Source organism: Neolamprologus multifasciatus, chromosome 7 (assembly GCF_963576455.1).
Source record: "Neolamprologus multifasciatus chromosome 7, fNeoMul1.2, whole genome shotgun sequence".
NCBI lineage: Eukaryota > Metazoa > Chordata > Actinopteri > Cichliformes > Cichlidae > Neolamprologus > Neolamprologus multifasciatus.
Window position 1 is genome coordinate 57,212,220 of NC_140445.1, and position 17,151 is coordinate 57,229,370.

Genomic DNA, 17,151 nt, shown 5'->3' on the forward strand with positions numbered 1-17,151 from the left:
CATAGAGTCCCATTGTAAAACGCTCATCTTTATCACAGAAATAAAAAACGTTTAAGGTGGAACATGAAACAGCTTTCTATTCTGAGCACTCAAAACGCTTTATACAACATCCAACATCAAAATGTCTACATATAACTTTTGCAGTCTATGGGAAAAAACAGTAAATGTGAAACTGCCAATAGTTAATTTCACCACAAACAGCCCAGAGTATTTAATTCTGCTTTTTATTTGGACCATAAGCATACCATCACAGTTGTGCTGCTGCTAGATAGTTTTTAAGGTTAGGCTTGCATCTTGTTGGGCTAGAGTCAGATCAGTGTCCTCCTTAAATACAGAAACACGCACTCGTGCATGCATGTGTATGTTCAAAACCATACCCTGTAGTCACTGGATGTAACATAGAAGATAGGAAGAAAGGCCAGCCAAATTATACAGGTGGTGTACATGGTGAATCCAATAAATTTGGCCTCATTGAAGTTCTCAGGGCACTTCCTGGTCTTAAAGGCATACCTAGTGGAGAAGAGAATCACATTTTTAAGTCGACAAAATACCCTTTTCATTTCAGCAGTTCCTGATTTGATCTGTAGAACATAAACTACTTTATATAGTACCTTTTGGGTAATAATCAGTGTCTGTGAGTTTAGTTGTGACACACTTACACAGTACACAAGATGACCAGGAGCACATCATATCCCAGTGACAGCAGCATGCTGGAGTCACGTACATTACACTTCAAGATGACGGTCTGTCGTCGCTCCGGCAACGTAAAGCGACGCGTGCCGGGGACTTCCAGCAGCAGCCATACTGACACCATTACTAACTGGACAGAGATTAGACTCAGACAGATGAACACCTGGAAAAAAAAAGGGAAAAGAGGAAGTAAGGTCATCGAGATCTACTGTTTGTCTATCCATCCATCCATCTGACTGATGCAGATGGATAGACATGATGCTGCAATCACTCACCTGAGAGGATGGGCTAATGAAGCGTGGCCTCACGGCTCCCGCTCCGTCTTTCACACCATTGAAAATCCTGGCGATTCTGTTGGTTTTGGTGAGAAGGGCGGAGTAGCAGACAGCAAATGATGTGCCCAGGCCAAGGCGGCGCAGGGCACAGATGGCAGGAGAGGGTTTGGCCAAAAAGAGGAAAGTCATGGCGTAGGACATGAAGACTCCTAGGAGGAGGATATAACACAGTTCTCTACCTGATGCTTTCACCAGTGGTGTGTTGTTGTGTCTGACGAACACCCAAATCACCAGGCCGGTGCACATGAATCTGGGGACAGGGAGGAAGTTGCAGCCAGACATACAATCAGTGTCATGAAGTCACTGCTTATATGCTGTCACACACATAAAGCATGGCTATAAATAGCAAAATTGACTTAAACAATCAACAAAATATTCTGAAATCAGTATATGCTCATGTCATTGTCTGTGCATAGCTATGAAAAATCTCTGTATCTGTATGACATGCTAAGTTTTTCCTCACTTACTTATTGTTGTGAGCTACTTCTGTCCAGTTTTCTGTGTTTGCGACAGTAATTCATAGATTTTCAAAAGCCCTGTCACTTACCCTACACATGCAATGGTAATTGGGCCAATAGCCCAGGCATCTTCCCACATAATATAGTCCTCGGGAAGGTCGTAACAGGACGTCAGGTCGTCAGTGGGCCACTGGCCAGGAGCGCAAGGTGAGCAGGTAAACTCATCAGCCAGGTATTCATGAGGCTCACAGGCTGTACAAATCCAGCAGCAGTACTCACCTGGGAAACAAGAATACGAACAGTTTGTGGCAGATTTTCCAAAGGTGCTGCTACCTTGAATATCACTACAACAAAGACGAAATTAATGAAATTCACCGTCTTACCTGCCTGCATTTTCTTCATCTCATTGCGCTCACAGGGGTCGCTGCACTGCGACGTGGGCACTACTTCTCTGGGCCAGCGAATTAAATCACTGCTCAGACTTAAACTCTCTGCCCATTCACCTACTGGCACGTAACCATAACGATCACCAGAGTGCTGGTAGCTGAAGATGTTGTATCGGCCCACGCCATCCCCCTGGGTGTCAAACTTCACTACTGTCTCGCTGCCTGGAGGAGAAAATGGGGCTGAAGAGAGAACACAGAGACAAAGAGTGGAAAAAAGGCGATAAACCCAGTGGGAAAGGAGATCAAAGCTTAACAATCACAAACAATCACCTTATTGAGGTCTCATTGATGTCTTTTAAAAGCAGCAGTGAAGAGAGGGACAATAAGCAATGGTCAGTAAGCCTTAGGAGTCCAAAACAGATAGTGAAAGGCACTACAAAAGTGTTTTCATTACTGAAGACCAGCCAGTCACAAAAGTGTTTTCTAAAAGGCTATAAATGCCCAGTATGAATGGTGATGTGTGTGTCACTGGCCTCCCACCTGTCCATAAGGTCACCTAGGGACAAAATTGCTGTTCTAAAATCAGATCTGATAAAGTTTATTACCAGATGCATCATTAACAAGCTGCCCATAAAGCCATATAGGCATGGAAGCAGAGAATTGAATCCCTTGGTAATGCTATAGCTACCCACACAATGATAGATTTGGCCTCTGGGTCTCTTCTGTGAGTGAGGTGCACTGCTGAAACTGCCAAATTGGTTTGTATACATGTTGTTATGAAAGGATTACCATCTACCCTGAGGATGTGGGAACAGAAGAGATTGTAAAATTGGCAGGATGTGCGGTCACCATTAAAAAAACAAATAGAAGAGGGCTTTGGACTGGGAAAACAGTAAGTTATTGATGCTTTGCAGGCAGTGCCGGACCTGACAGTGCTGAAACTTGGTTGTTTTGACACAGACAAAGTGTATGCCACTCCTATTGTGCCATCGCTGTCCTTTACAGCAGAGCAGTGAGCTCTGTATTGCTGACACACAGGCATGCGTGTTATACGGTGGTGCCTTGTCGAAAGATGATGTGACTAGAGAAATCACAGTGTATGCTGGGTTTATAAAGCACCGTTCTTCAATTTGAAACAAGGCTCTCGGTCCTCACCGTGCAGCTTGCTTTGATGATGCTATGCCGCCTTCCTCATATCTCTTTGTCTTTGGGTAACTGAATAAATCGTGGGCCAAATTCATTCTCCATACATACAGCCTGGGATCAGTAGAGTGAATCAGGATACAGATTGCGAATAAGCTGTTGGGCTGAAAAGTTTGCATGTGTGTACGTGTGAGGATGTGCACACAAGATTGAAGCTCGATTAGGTTTTGCTTTACAGTTTGATGGCTAAGGTATTGCTCTGAGCGCTGTGGGAGGCAGTGCTGACAGAACCAAAGCTCTGACCCTGCTGTTAGCTGTGTGTGTGTGCGAATGTGTACGTATGTGCACGCAGCACTGACAGGGGCTAAAGCTGTGCTATTGTTGTGATAGTTCAGTGTGCTCAGAAAAGAATGGCGTGTCAGATGGCAGCAGAGGGGGTTAGGGTTTATGAAATCCATAAATCACAGAGACAGCACAACTCTCTATCTTTCTCCTCTCTCATCTCCCTCTGTCACAGGAAATTCTAACTGTCAAGTCTTCTTTGGATTTTGCAGCTAAATGTTTAGGTGACAGCTAAATGAAAATGATTTCAATAAGAAGGTGCTGATAATATCTTGAGATAAAGGAGATATATGAATCCATTATGCTGCACGTCGCCAGATAATAAAGTCTGCTAATATCAGCAAGCAATAAGGCAAGCTGGGACCTCCTCCTTTTAAACACCAATACACACTGACAGAAGACGTTACCAGTGGCTAATTATCATAACTGCACCTTATTAGGACCTTAGATATGTGCCGAGGCCTAATTAGCTGCATGTGGTAATTACGTGTAATACAGACAAAAGAGATAAGAGTATTGGCCTACAGAGCCATTTGAAGGCACTGTTTTTGTCCTTGACTTCCCGCTAACACATCGCATTCAGGCAGCAATAGACTCAGAGGACCGGTGATTCCTCCTTATTTCCAACATCAGTGACCTCGCTGACATGACAGAATGGCTTATCAAGAAAGTGGATGAGGGTGCAAGTCAGAGCTAGCGAAGGCCACCGAGACTCAACTGACTGCAGAGAGCGGAGACACACAGCCCAGGTTATTGACTGATGGACCAAATTCTCTCTCTTCATCACTGTCCTGAACTGAACTAAAAAAAAATAAAACTAAAACAACAACAACAAAGGTTTTTGTTTTGACAGGACTAAGCATCTATGGCCGTAGACTCACTGAATCAAACTTCTGAGCATGTTGAAATTTTGAGACTGGCCATTTAAATAGTAGCTAACACAGTTAATAAATATTTGTCAGTCCACATCTCCAGCCTGTTTTGTTGAATTAAAAAATATATATATTTAGGATTTCCTGATGTCCCAAATAGTTACAAATCTCTCTCTCTCTATATATATACTGATCATGTAATTCACTTGCTGGGCCCACGTCCTTATTTGAGGTTTGACAGCGGTTTAGTAGATAAAGATGAATGGGTTGGACATGAATTGAGGTGCAGTTTGGGCAAGGCCTCAAAGGGGACTGGTGGCGGCTCCCGAGCCTGGCAGATCCCCATGTAGTAAATAGAAGTGAAGAAGTTAAAGAATTGAAAAGGGGAGGGACGGTGGGGCGTGTAAACGAGAATGAACAGCTTGTAGAACTGGTGGAGACGTGGTCCTGCACCTGAAATTCAGATACTTTATCTCCAATTACAGCAAGTTAGGGCACCACAAATGTGCTTTTACTATCAACAGGTTAGCTGTGGCCATATTATACCAACTGAAAGTGATTATAGTGGCCACGTCCTTTAAATATAGTCTTGGTAAACATCAACAGATGCAACTCTAATGTCAGCGATACTCATCGAGATCCATTTATCTTATGAAAATGCACGTATTAAATTCAGTTCCACCGATGGACCGAACAGGGAACCAGTCTGCCCAGTCTGGTGACGAGCCATATGTCCAATTATGAGCCGGTCTGTTTCATGCATGCGCAACACATGCTACACGCACAGCGGGGCAGGCAAATAGTGCACACTCATAACCACACATTAATATATTGTTAGCATGGAAGCTCTTCAGAAAGCAGTTGTCTCTTTGTCTTCAAAGTTTGCCAAAGTAAACCATGTGTGGACGAGTGCGAAAACATTTGTAACAATAGACCTAATCAGGCACTTAAATCACCCTCACCCAGCTGAATACAGACATTTTAAAGAAACTAACAAAGACAAAGCAGCTAAAGCTAAAGCTATCCAGTGCACAGAGTCAGCCACACGCCTGCAGGCTCTATATGAGCCTCGGTATGAGCAACAGATCAAAGCACTTAAGAGGAAAGTTATGGAGACAAATGAAAAAGTGGCTGATGTCCTGTTATCTGTTAAAGTTATAAACATACCGGAAAATAATGTAAACACCTTAAATTAACATTGTTGTATAAGTCTGTTACACCTAAATGTCAGCTGATGATGGGTGTACAGCAACTCATTTTCAGAAAATTCAGAAAAATCTTTTTCAGGTAGCAGAGCACTTATTTTTCAGCTATTTAATAGACAATATCCTGTAACTTACTGCAGTTTTGGGGGAATTGTAAAGTTTAATTTGATAATTTCTCTATAATTTCATTTGCTGTTGGTTTTGGTTCTTAGAAAGAAAATCAGAAGTGGGAACATCAGCATAGACAAGTCACTTTTAGGAAAAAATCAGAATTGACAAAGAAAATTGAAATCTCTAATATCAAATAAAGTTAGACTCCTTTAACCAGCTGGAAACCTCAATAAAACCTCAGGATCTTTATAGCAAAGCTGAAGCACTGTGACAGGTCTTTGTGTTCAAGTCCGGCATCTCAAATATGCAAACTGTCTTTTTCGACCGACCTGCAGTGTTTCCGAAACAGTGTTGCTTAAAAAATGATTTTTAAAAAGCCTGTTCATATTATTTCCAATGTGCACAAAAGCCTGTTTAACCTGCTTTAAAAAAAAGTAGAGTTATTGAGGCATCCTATTAGATGACATCTGATTTATTTGGACAGTGTGATAGTGTCACACTAAAGATGAGCCATAAAGTTGAAGGGATTTAGCAACACTGAGATTTCCCAACCCCGAACTGTAACACACTAAGTTACTGTGATTCATCTTCATGAGAATATGAATGTTTGCATGAGATTTCATGACAAATTACCTAATAGTTGTCGAGATATTGCACTTAGGACCAAACTGTACACTCACAGACAGGCTGACAGACTGACACTGCCATTTGCTAGTGTGGTTGAAACCATAAGTGAACAGTGTGGCTAAAAGGAACTTGATCTGTCAGCTACTTTTCTACAACATGGTTCTGTTACAGCAACACGCTGAACAATAAACTGACGGAATGATTTGTAGCGATGCTTCCTAACGGCGGCTCTTAGGTTTCCACGTGTAACAGATCTTTTAACGCAACCTAATACAGTGTTATATAGATGTATATGTATATGTATAGATGATTCTGTGCCACCTCATCCACACAATACTTCCCCACTGCTCCGGGTGACTTTTTATGCCCGTGAAGTGTCATCAGCAAACAAAAGACCAAGCCTCACTCGCTGACATCCAGCAATACTGTCAGCCAATTCATCTTCCATGTGGTACGCTAGAAGTACAGTAGAAACGGTGTCTTACAGGCTGGGTGAAACATAGGGTTTGCTTTGTCCCAACCAAATCTAAATATACAACTATCTTACTGCAATGGCAACAAACACTTTCATTTTTGTAATGGCACTTGATTAGACAGCTGGGAGAAATGAAAATTAAACAGCAAAAAATACAAAAAAAGAGGGAAAAGAAAGAAAAAGCAAATCAACTTAAGCAAGACAAACTGTAGTTATAAAGCAGCCTAACCAGAACCTTAATTTTTGCGAAACACTTAGCATTCCCACTAACTTGAGAAACACCTTATTATTCTAGCTTAATTAGAAGCATGGTGAAAACAGGCTTTTCATTCAGAAGCTGAGAAATTAATTATGTTATCGGCCATGTCGGGCTAAAGCAAAGCCCAAGGGGGATTGTGGGTATAAAAGGCAGGGGGAGAGAGCGAGAGGAGGCAAAGGCGGCTTGGGATGAATAAGTAGGAATAAGTCATCTTAAAGCGGTGAAAGTGAAGTGTACAGATTCATGTGGAGAGGGTAAATCTTTTTTTGTTTTTGCTTACGTGACTTCACACATACATGCACTCATGCCCCCTCAGTGCATACGGATAAATATGCAGGTATTCACTCACATGTCACAAATTCACACACAGAGGGATCACATTAGTTATATTTATTCTCCCTGTGGATTTGGTCCTAGGAGATGGAGGCGCTGACTGGGTCACAGAACAACAGGCCACAGGGGAACAGAGGACAGATAGGGTAGAGAAAAGGAAGTCTAGAGTAAGGGACAGAAATGTATAGGAGGTAAAATGTAGCAGAAGAGAGCTGAGGCTTGACTGAAAGAAAGGTGGTGAGATAGAGGAGACAAAAGCAAGAAATGGCAAGAGAAAAACAGAAGGTGCTGGGATGGAGAATGAGCCAAGAGACAAGATAAGGGCAAAGAAAGGAGGGAAGTGACAAGCGAGTAGAGGGAGAAGAATACAAGAGAAAGAGAAAGGAGATAGCAAAAGTGAAAAGCAAGAAACTGATGTCATGGTAGCTGAGATACAGGTGGATGGAAAGGAGAGCCTTTAGAGAGAGGAATCAACAGAGAATAGTTGAAGGCTGGATGGACAGATGAGCAAAGTGAGGGAGAGGAGTGGAGAAGCAGACTGGCGCAGAGAGGCAGTGGAGGCAGGAGAGCAACCTTGTGAAGTCTGAGTGGGATGTGCTGTTTTTGAATGTAGGAGAGAGTAGGACACTTTCCGGGTGAGAAAAAAAAGGGGACAAGTATCTAGAAAAGACGGAGTGATGAGGTGGGAGAGAAAGAGTGACGGAAAGACAGACAGCGACAAAGACAGAGAGACAGAGGAAAAGAGACTGAGGGAAAAATGAGGGAGAGAAAATGAGTGAAGGTTGTTCTCTAGCATCTAAACGTTGCAGCAAGCTCAATATGGCCCTGAAGGCACACCGCCTCTGCTAACACAGACATATCACACACACACACACACACACACACACACACACACACACACACACACACACACACACACACACACACAGAGAAAGAGAGAAGGGGGAATATCACATCTATCACCACTATTTGAACAGAAGACTGCATGCATGTGTGTATATACTGATCTGTTTGCTGCAGATCGGGGAGGTGGGTGGGTGGGAGTTGAATGATGGCTTTGAGAAGTGTGTGGGTTGGGGGTGTCTGCAATTTCATGCTGGTAGAAAAACAAGCATTTCAAGCCACCTCATTGTAAAAAAGACTGTTAGGAAGGCGTTTATGTGCCTCTTGTATGTCTACGTTTTGCGTATGAAGCATGTTGTAAGGCCTCATAAAAATGTGTAAAAAAACGCCTCTGTGTCTGTTACTAGTTGGTAAGGAGCAGTTCCCATGATCTACCGGATCACTTCGACAATTGGCAATAGTGTCGGCTTCATTACCATAGCAACTAGCAAGACGAGATTAGATGAAGAGAGCCGCATATGAAAACACTGCTTTTAACACAGAATAGTGCATTAGGGCATCACATACAATGTCAGTAAAAGCTAATAAAACAACAGTCTTATTACATTTAAGAACACAGTCCTAGGGGACATTGGGAAGCTATAAGGAAGCTCCGATTTTGATGCAATGCAAAGACTGTGCAATAAACCTGCATGTGTGTATAAGAGAAGGCGAAAGGAGGGAGACAGAGAGCACTGAAGAGTGTTGGTTTTCCGTCTGCTACAGTTCAGACTGAGAGCACTGCGGATGGTGATGCTGCAGTATTCATACCCCACATTCAACCTCAACTCACCTCAGCTTCTTCCTTACATACTGTAGTCGGAAGGATGTATATGTACAGCAGAGAGCGAGAGTGAGTCATTCTGGGCGAACCAATACCTCAAAACAAACACTGCCGCAAGTTCCCAGTTTAACTGTACCGTCTTCCACGTAGTTTGAGCTCTTATCAGCACAGCGTCTCTGAATGGATTTTTACCAATACAGCTGCTTGTCATTCTGTCAGCACTGTCAGTGTAAAAGGACTCAGGTTGTTTGTATTTGCTGTTCTTTCTTACCAGCTGAAGAATAAAAACGTGCAATTCGCAGACATACATTGGTATTAAAAAGAAGGCAGAAGCGGTGTTAGAGGGAGTGCATTATCAGACATAGAGATGTAGGAAAGTCACAGAGGGATTCACACCTTCTTTCTCATCTGCTGTCCTCTGCTTTTCCCTGCTTTTCTCTCCTCTGCCCCAAAACCCACTCCAGAGCATTTGTCAGCTTCCCGTGTGTGTAAATCTGCATATCTTTCCCATCTCTCACTGTATGTACTCTATAATGGAGTGGGATCATCGGTGCCAAGTGGAGGATGCAACTGCAATTGCTTTGACTGTTTCTTCACTCTCTATCTTATACTTGCTCTTCTTCTCAGACAGAAATGCTCCACTTTGATTTGTAGCAGAAATGAAGATGGGGAATTTCAAAGAGAATTCTCTTCTTCTGCTGACGCATGCCGTCCCACTCCGGAATTGCCTCGGTGCTCACTTGTTCTCTCCCTCCTTCTTTCCCTATCTCTTTTTCTGTCTTACGCTCTCTTACCTTACCCCAAACTCTCTTTTCTCATTTTAGTCTGCCTGTCACTCTTATCTGTAAGCTCCCTCCCCCCCTCCCCTCATAGGTGATGCCATTTTCTCATCCTCCATCCATCCTTGGTGCTCTCTCTCCCCAGCGTCCCATGGCAAATCTGCCGTGTTAGTGTTGTTTGTCTGGCTGTTTTGATGTCTGCTCCTGGTCACGGTTGGTGGAGGAATAAGCACCTCTAAACCTGTGTCAGTCCCTGAGACACAGCAGTTTATTTATAACACTTTCCTTTGTACGCCATCTGTCAGTCAAGCCAATCCTCTGTCTCTTCACTCCCAACTCTACAGAGACTGACAGACAGACAGGCAGCCTGCTATAGGAGCTATTATAACACACACAATCTCATTAGTGCAAGAGAGAAGAATATGGCTGACGGATTAACTGAAGCTCTCATTCCTCAAAGCAACTTTCAAGTGTCGTATCAATTACGCATGGGTAATAGGTGTCAATGGCAAGCTGGCTCTGACAATACATAGCAATTAAGTGGATTTGTTTCAGTACTTTCTATGTTCGTGGCTGCTTTGGCTGAGGAGAAGGACAACATCCCTGTATTGTTTCACTGTTAACTAGGGACTGAAAATTCCCATTGTTGTCCTGCTGTCTTTCCACCAGCTTCCTCTCCAACATTTACTTCTTATTCTTCATAAAACTTCAACACCTTATCGCTCTTCATTCTGTTTGCCGTGCTATAGCTCTCTTACCTGCAAAGCTGACATTAAGGATGTAATCCCTGTAGAGTCTGCGCCCATCCAAGGCCTTCATGCTGTCACACAGCTTGGTGGTGTTAAAGCACAAGCTACGTTGCATGTTATGTAGGGCGTAAGCCATTGCATACACGGCATTCACCACAAACATGATCTTGGACTCGGGTTCAAAGTTATTCTTGTCCATCGACAAGTCCTTGTCACATGGTGGGGGAGGCGTCTCTCCCAAGCCCACTCCGCCTCCTCCCCCAAAAGAGCACTGAAACCGCTGCTCCCAGAACTCCTTGAACCAGGGATTCCGATGATTTTTGACAGGGTTCAGACTAAGGAAGTAGCGGTTGAATTCTGGTATGGGATTGGCTGCCAATTCAAGCGTGATGGCTCCTTCAGCTGTGACCTCATTTCCCTTGACAATGCTTTCCTGCGCACCCCAGCCGTCGCTGGCCACCCATATGAAGGAGGTGTTGAGCCTGGCAGCAGCTGCCAGCAGCTCTCTGGCATCGTCACTTCGCAGGAAAAGAACAGCCACACGGGCGTTTGGCTTCTGGAGGAGCTGACGGATCACAGCTTCATAGGACTTCTTCGCGTTAGACCGTCCCACCTGGACAAAGAGGAGACATGCTGCAATTTAACGACAGACATACTGTACATGCTCCTCCCGCTTATGTTCCCTATTCGTAATTATTTATCACATAAATCATAGGCGGAAATGTGAGAAAAAAAGATTTGTCTCACAGTCTCATACCAACATGCATTTCTGTAGCAAATTAGATGAAAAATGTGACTGTGAAAGCACCCGGAATGAGTTCTTGGAGATAAGCTTTCATTTTCTGGTTCACGACTGATAACACCAGTGTGATATTAAACCCTATTTGGTGTAGGACGAGATAAGACGTAAAGACAAACTTTTATAAGCGGACAAATTTAGCACTTTGCCCATTGTTGCTGGTGCAGCCGTAGGCCATACATCAGGGTGACATTCCACATGGAAGTTTTGGCTTTGTTTGTTTTGTTTAGCTTTTCTTTGTGTTTGCTTCTTATAGCCATGTAGTTTTGACAACAGAAATGTGCAAATGAATTCTTTTTCCTACCTTCTCTGAAGTGGCAATACAGATGTTTCTCATGCGTGCCTCTTGTTCAAAAGCCTCGATACCAGTTTCCCCGTAATCACCCTCGGATGCGACGGTGGACACATAGGTCCAGTTGAAGAACCGCAGGATCTCAGCCATGGCTTTGGCCTGGTAGAAATCAGGGGGCACAGTGCGGGCAAAGTAATCGTACCGCGTCTTGTCGCTGAGTTTGGCACTTGTTGAAGCGTAGCTTATCTGAGGGATCTGGAAGAGCCTGAGAAGATTGGCAACCTGAGGGAACACATAAATCAGGTGGAATAATTCTGAGCCTGCTGTTGTAAAATTAAGCTATCGCAACTGCTTTAAAATTAGAGTCTTGACATTGATTGATTGATATCTTTTTTTTTTTTTTACTGGATTTTCATAGCCCATGCTCCTATGACATGATGAAATATATTTTAATATTTTAACTTTAATATTTTGCTGGAGATACTACTGTAAAGTTATTGCGAAGAGCCAGGGATAAATGAGCAAAAGGAGATTTCCCATAATTTTTTGTAAATTATATTTTTAATGTTATGTATTGTCAATATTGACTGTATCGATAAAAGTAAAACACCCCTTTTTACCGTATCCAGAGCTGAATTAGAATTGACTGATTATACTCTTATGGATCAGTGTGAATACAATCTAATAAGTCAGAATTTTATTAAAATATTTTCTATGAACTTGATGATTTTTTTTTAGGTGATAGTATAAAAAGTATTTTCTTTAGGAATCATTTGACAATTAGACTGAACGTAGTCAATGTCTGAAAGGTAGAGTAAAAATATTAAGGGCCAAAACATGTCAAACTTAACATTTATAACATATATATATATTTATAATATATATATATATATATATATATATATATATATATATATATATATATATATATATATATATATATACCCTAAAACTCTAGGCAGCTTTTGGAAAACCTAAGCACAGTCTCATTATTCAAGAACCACCTCTAGCAGTAATAACGTGAAGTAATCATTTTCTGTTTGACTTCATCAGTCTCTCACGTTGTTGTGGAGGAACTCTGGCAAACCTCTTTACAAAGGTGCTTCAGTTCACTGAGGTTTGTGGGCATTCATTCATGCACAGCTCTCTTGAGGTCCCGCCACAGCAATCAGGTTGCAGTTTCAACTTTGACTGGACCAACGCAGCACATTGATTCTTTCCTTTTCAGTCATTCTGTTGTGGATTTACTGCTGTAGTTGGACTCAATGTCCTGTTGCACGACCCAATTTCAGTCAAGCTGTTGGTCAGACAGCCTCAAATTTGTCTTTCGAATATTCTGGTATACAAAGGACCTCATGTTTTACTCAGTGACTATGAGGTGTCCAGGTCCTGTGGCTGTAAAAAAAAGCCTAAATCATCACTCCTCCACCACCGTGCTTGACAGTTGGTATGAGGCATTTATGCTGATGTGCTGTGTTTGTTTTTTCCATTTAGCAAACTTAAGCTGTGTTGCCATAGCCATTTTAGAAAGAAGAGGCATAGATTAAAGATGTGGTTACATTTGCTGGTGCTCAGTTAATCAGGTGTATTTGATAAGCACCACTAGGCTGCTACTTACACATTTAATTCGTATGGAAGCAGAACTTCCACAGGAAGGTGTGTTTCGCTTTTCACAGGACAAATAGCGGATAAAATGAAGAGCTGTACCAAGGCTTGGCAGAAGAAAGGGAATGGTAAAGTTAAAACAAAGTGGAACTGAGAATCAGCACAAGGAATGTTTATAGGGTTGAAATATATAAAAACAATAGCATCAGTTTGAAACTGCTAAAGCTTCTTGCGCTTAGTTATTTAAAGTTGGTGTAAGTGTTTATCTGTTTCAAGTGATCTTTAACCTTTGACTGCAAGGCTCTTAATCAAATATTTTTAATAAAAGCTGAGAAAAGACTTTTTTTCCATATGGAAAATGGCAACATATATTGAAGATCTCTGCTTGTAGAAGTTGCTTCTTGCGTAACATGAAGATAAAAGAAAACACAGCAAGTACATATGCACATGGTGAATCATTTATTAGCGACGGGTGCCTGAGCTCTAGTAGCGTCTATATTGCATTCCCTTTTACTATTGATTGGGCTATGATCATGTTCTGTTTATTGCAGTTTCAATCACAGGTGTCACACAAACAGTAGAGATACGACTGGAAGACATCCTCGCGCTCACAAAGACATGTAAACATACACAATCAAACATGCACAGGCACCCACAAATAAACACAAACTACACAGCCATTCTGTTCCCGCCTCAGTTTAATCCTTTTAGAGCGCATCAGTCTGTGCTTTTCTATATTTCATTCATAGCTCAGCTGATGAGCTGTTTTGACAACATGTCAGAATCTCATTAGACTAATAATGCAGAAGATTAGAGCACACGCTCACATACATACACCGATGTGCGCCAGAACAGGCCGACACTTACGCCAACACCTGCGCTGACATACACAAGCACGCACGCACTGATGGCTGCTTATAGTTCTGCAGGCAGGTTTTATGGGTTTAAGATGGCACTTGACTTAAATGTCACAGAAGGTCACGCTGCAAAATGTAACCGCATTGCTCCATTACCTGCCACTGAACAATGACCAGCTACCTAAGAGGGCTGTGTGTAGGGACACGGGGAGTTTACTCTGTTAGCGAAAGCTGCCTTCTTCCCTTGTGAGAGAGAGAGGGAAGGGAGAAATGCATAGGAATGGGCTGGATGTGGATATGGAAAGAAATGAAAGTAAAGGACGGAAAAAATGGTGCAGAGGAGGGGTTCTGTGCATTTTCTCCTTGGAATGCAAGTCACACACATGCACACACAGAGACATATACACAGAGACATGAATGAGTAGAGGGGAGGAATCATGCTCGCTAAGTAAATGCCTTCAAGGCACTGGAGTTTAGTTGTGCATGGTTAAACATAAAATAATTCCCTATTACTTCATTTGGAAGCCACAGACAGACTGGCCAAGTACAAAGGCATGAAGGAGTAGCTGGATTAGCTTCACTGGCATTAGATCACAAAACAGCACACAGTTCATGTCTTGTAAACACGGTTGCTGTTTAGATGGAACCCCAAAACAAAACGATAAAAAAAACCCAGCAACAAAGGCAAACAAAAATGAGCCGCAAGAAAACAAAGCATAATTATGTCTGATGAAGGACAAGAGGCAGTGCAGATGTGTTAACAATGGCTGCCCCAGGAAGGAGGAGGAGGAAAAGAAGGGGGCTGAGGTCAGCATACACTGAGATCTCCCCAAATAGCCGGGAGGGATGCCTCAGAATGCATATAAATATGGAGGGGGAAAAAAGGGAAGCAGGAAGTTATGAGAAGTGAGAGAGCAAAGATTTAGAGGAGAGAAAAAAAGCAATATATAAAACGGAAGAGGGAGAAAAAGACAGGGCAGGGTGAGAAAGAGAAGACAGAGAGACAGTTTCAGAGATTAGGGATTTAAGGACTGATAGGAGGAGGCTTTTGTGCAGTCACAGAGGAGTAAGGGAGAAGGAGGTTTTATGCTAAACTATGCAAATTACATAGTTCTATGACAAGAGCTACACGGGCTGGGAAAACACACAAGAGCTCACCGATGGAGCTTGATTCTAAGAAATAGACATACACATACATACACAGTCACATAAATATGAAAACAGCAGAAATGGAAAATGTCACTTTAACCCTTGGTCACGGGAGAATAAGCAAAAAGTTAATGAGAAAGTTAAAAGTAGATGATCACAGTGATTGTTGTTTGTATAACTACTTCTGTACTTTTGTTACCTGTATAGAGACACTGCTAAAAGATCCTCCTATGACTCCTGCGATTGCAAGCGGGCTGTCGTCCTGCAAAGCATATGATCCATCGGGACAGATGAACTCTGTGTCATCCACCTTGGTGAGAGAGGCTCTTACGAACTCCAGAGCCTGGGCAACACAGAAACACAGATATTTTAGAACAAGTGTAATGGATCATGTAGGGTACAATATGGTCTATGTTATCTATTAATTCTTAATCAGCCTTTGAAGTATTTTTGCTGTAATGAATGCGCTACATAAATAAAAGCTGAATACTTTGAGGTTATTTTTTAATGCAAAGTTTCTCTCTTCTTGAAAGGACAATGAAAATCTATTGCTTTACACATGAGGTTGATTCATTTCAGTACAGGGTCCAAATTGTAAATTAACTCATACGAGACCAAGGCAGATTATACTGTATTTAAACTGCTGTGGAAAAAAAGTTATAAATCCACAACCTGTTTAGAGAAACCAGATGTCAAGAATTCAAGGTTTATGCAATCAGTCACAGAGCTCATTGCGTAAGATCACTAGATGCATCATACCTAAATAGCTCAGCAATAAGAAGATTTTTTTGAAGATAACAATCCTTGAGGGGAAAGTGCCATCCTTTCTTTTTATCTGGCTCATTTCCCCCATCGAAAATAGCTTCAATCTATCTTTCTCATCACGGATTTGCTGTTATCATTCAAGGCAATATCCTTTTTGAGGTACATTTACTTCACCTGAATATTACCTTTTAATGAGAGCCTATAGTTTTACTCAATTTAAAATGGAAACGTTGCACATTTAACTTCTGAGGCCAAAAATTACTTAGATGAGCAACTTTTTAAAGACAAAATATAGCAAAAGTTCAAGTCGCCCAGGAGCACAAAACAACTAATTAGATTTTAACTGTGCTGTACCTAAAACGTTACATCAGCATTCACATGGATTATCCCGATATTTCACCAATGTGCTTTTGTGGGGATTTGATTACTTTCAGTGCTGTCATGTGTTTACCTTTAATGTCCTTTAAACTGACTTTGACTTACATATGTAAGATATGATTATGATGCGATCTAATTTTGTGGTAGTGAGACTAAATTTTAGGTGTGCGGGAAAACTACCATATGGCAGAAAATTACATTTGTACACTGTCTAGATTCATCATCTGTCATTGATGCACAATGGCAATCTTCACCCACCTGTTCAAGTGCATAGGTATCTCTGGAGCAGGTATCAAGAATGTGGACCCCTAGGGAGACCCCTGGCAGCAAAGCTTTGTCCGAGTTGATTCTGTCTATGGCAAACAGCATGGCCTCCAGCCTCTGGATCCCTCTGTCCTCATTAACACGGCCACATTCTTCCATGCCAGCTCCTTTTTCATGCACTGGAAACAGGCCGCCGAGCACCAGGTCACCCTCGATGCGGATCTCCCGACGTGACTGGGGTGGGTCTGAGAGCAAAACGCCTTGACACATCATGACCAAAACAAGAAAGGGAATGCGGGCCACCATGTTGTGCTCAGGGAGGATTGTCAGAACGCAAGAACAGGCGTGACAGAGAGCGAGACAGAGGGAAGCGAAGGGCTAAGGGTTAAGGTTAGGGGTGAGGGGTTACGAGTGAAGTGGACAGTGCTCAGTGGGGTTGAGTCAGGCAGCGGCCGTGGATTCTTGGGTTGTTTTGTGGCCCATGAAACGGTCAGGGAGAACTGAACTGGACCACACATGGAGGGGCACACCATCTGGGCATCAGTTCTGCTTGCAGAAGAAGGGAGAAGAGAGGAGGAGAAAAGAGAGGAGGGAAGAAGAGTGGGATATAAG

The 17,151-nt window shown here is 42.4% G+C and overlaps 1 protein-coding gene across 5 annotated transcripts in view; it reads right to left on the bottom strand.

Moving 5' to 3' along the window:
• Positions 1–17,151, bottom strand: part of grm3 (glutamate receptor, metabotropic 3) — a 42,605-nt gene that overhangs the window by 5,932 nt on the left and 19,522 nt on the right. For all 5 annotated transcript variants that reach the window (XM_085166944.1, XM_085166940.1, XM_085166945.1 and 2 more), the window contains 9 exons: positions 16,534–17,085; positions 15,332–15,475; positions 11,534–11,803; positions 10,440–11,043; positions 1,867–2,109; positions 1,573–1,762; positions 966–1,275; positions 660–853; positions 378–510 (listed from right to left, as the gene is read on the bottom strand). In XM_085166944.1, coding sequence (XP_085023070.1) covers positions 378–510; positions 660–853; positions 966–1,275; positions 1,573–1,762; positions 1,867–2,109; positions 10,440–11,043; positions 11,534–11,803; positions 15,332–15,475; positions 16,534–16,845 — 2,400 coding nt within the window. In that variant the 5' untranslated portion in view covers positions 16,846–17,085. The remainder of the gene's footprint in view (positions 1–377; positions 511–659; positions 854–965; positions 1,276–1,572; positions 1,763–1,866; positions 2,110–10,439; positions 11,044–11,533; positions 11,804–15,331; positions 15,476–16,533; positions 17,086–17,151) is intronic.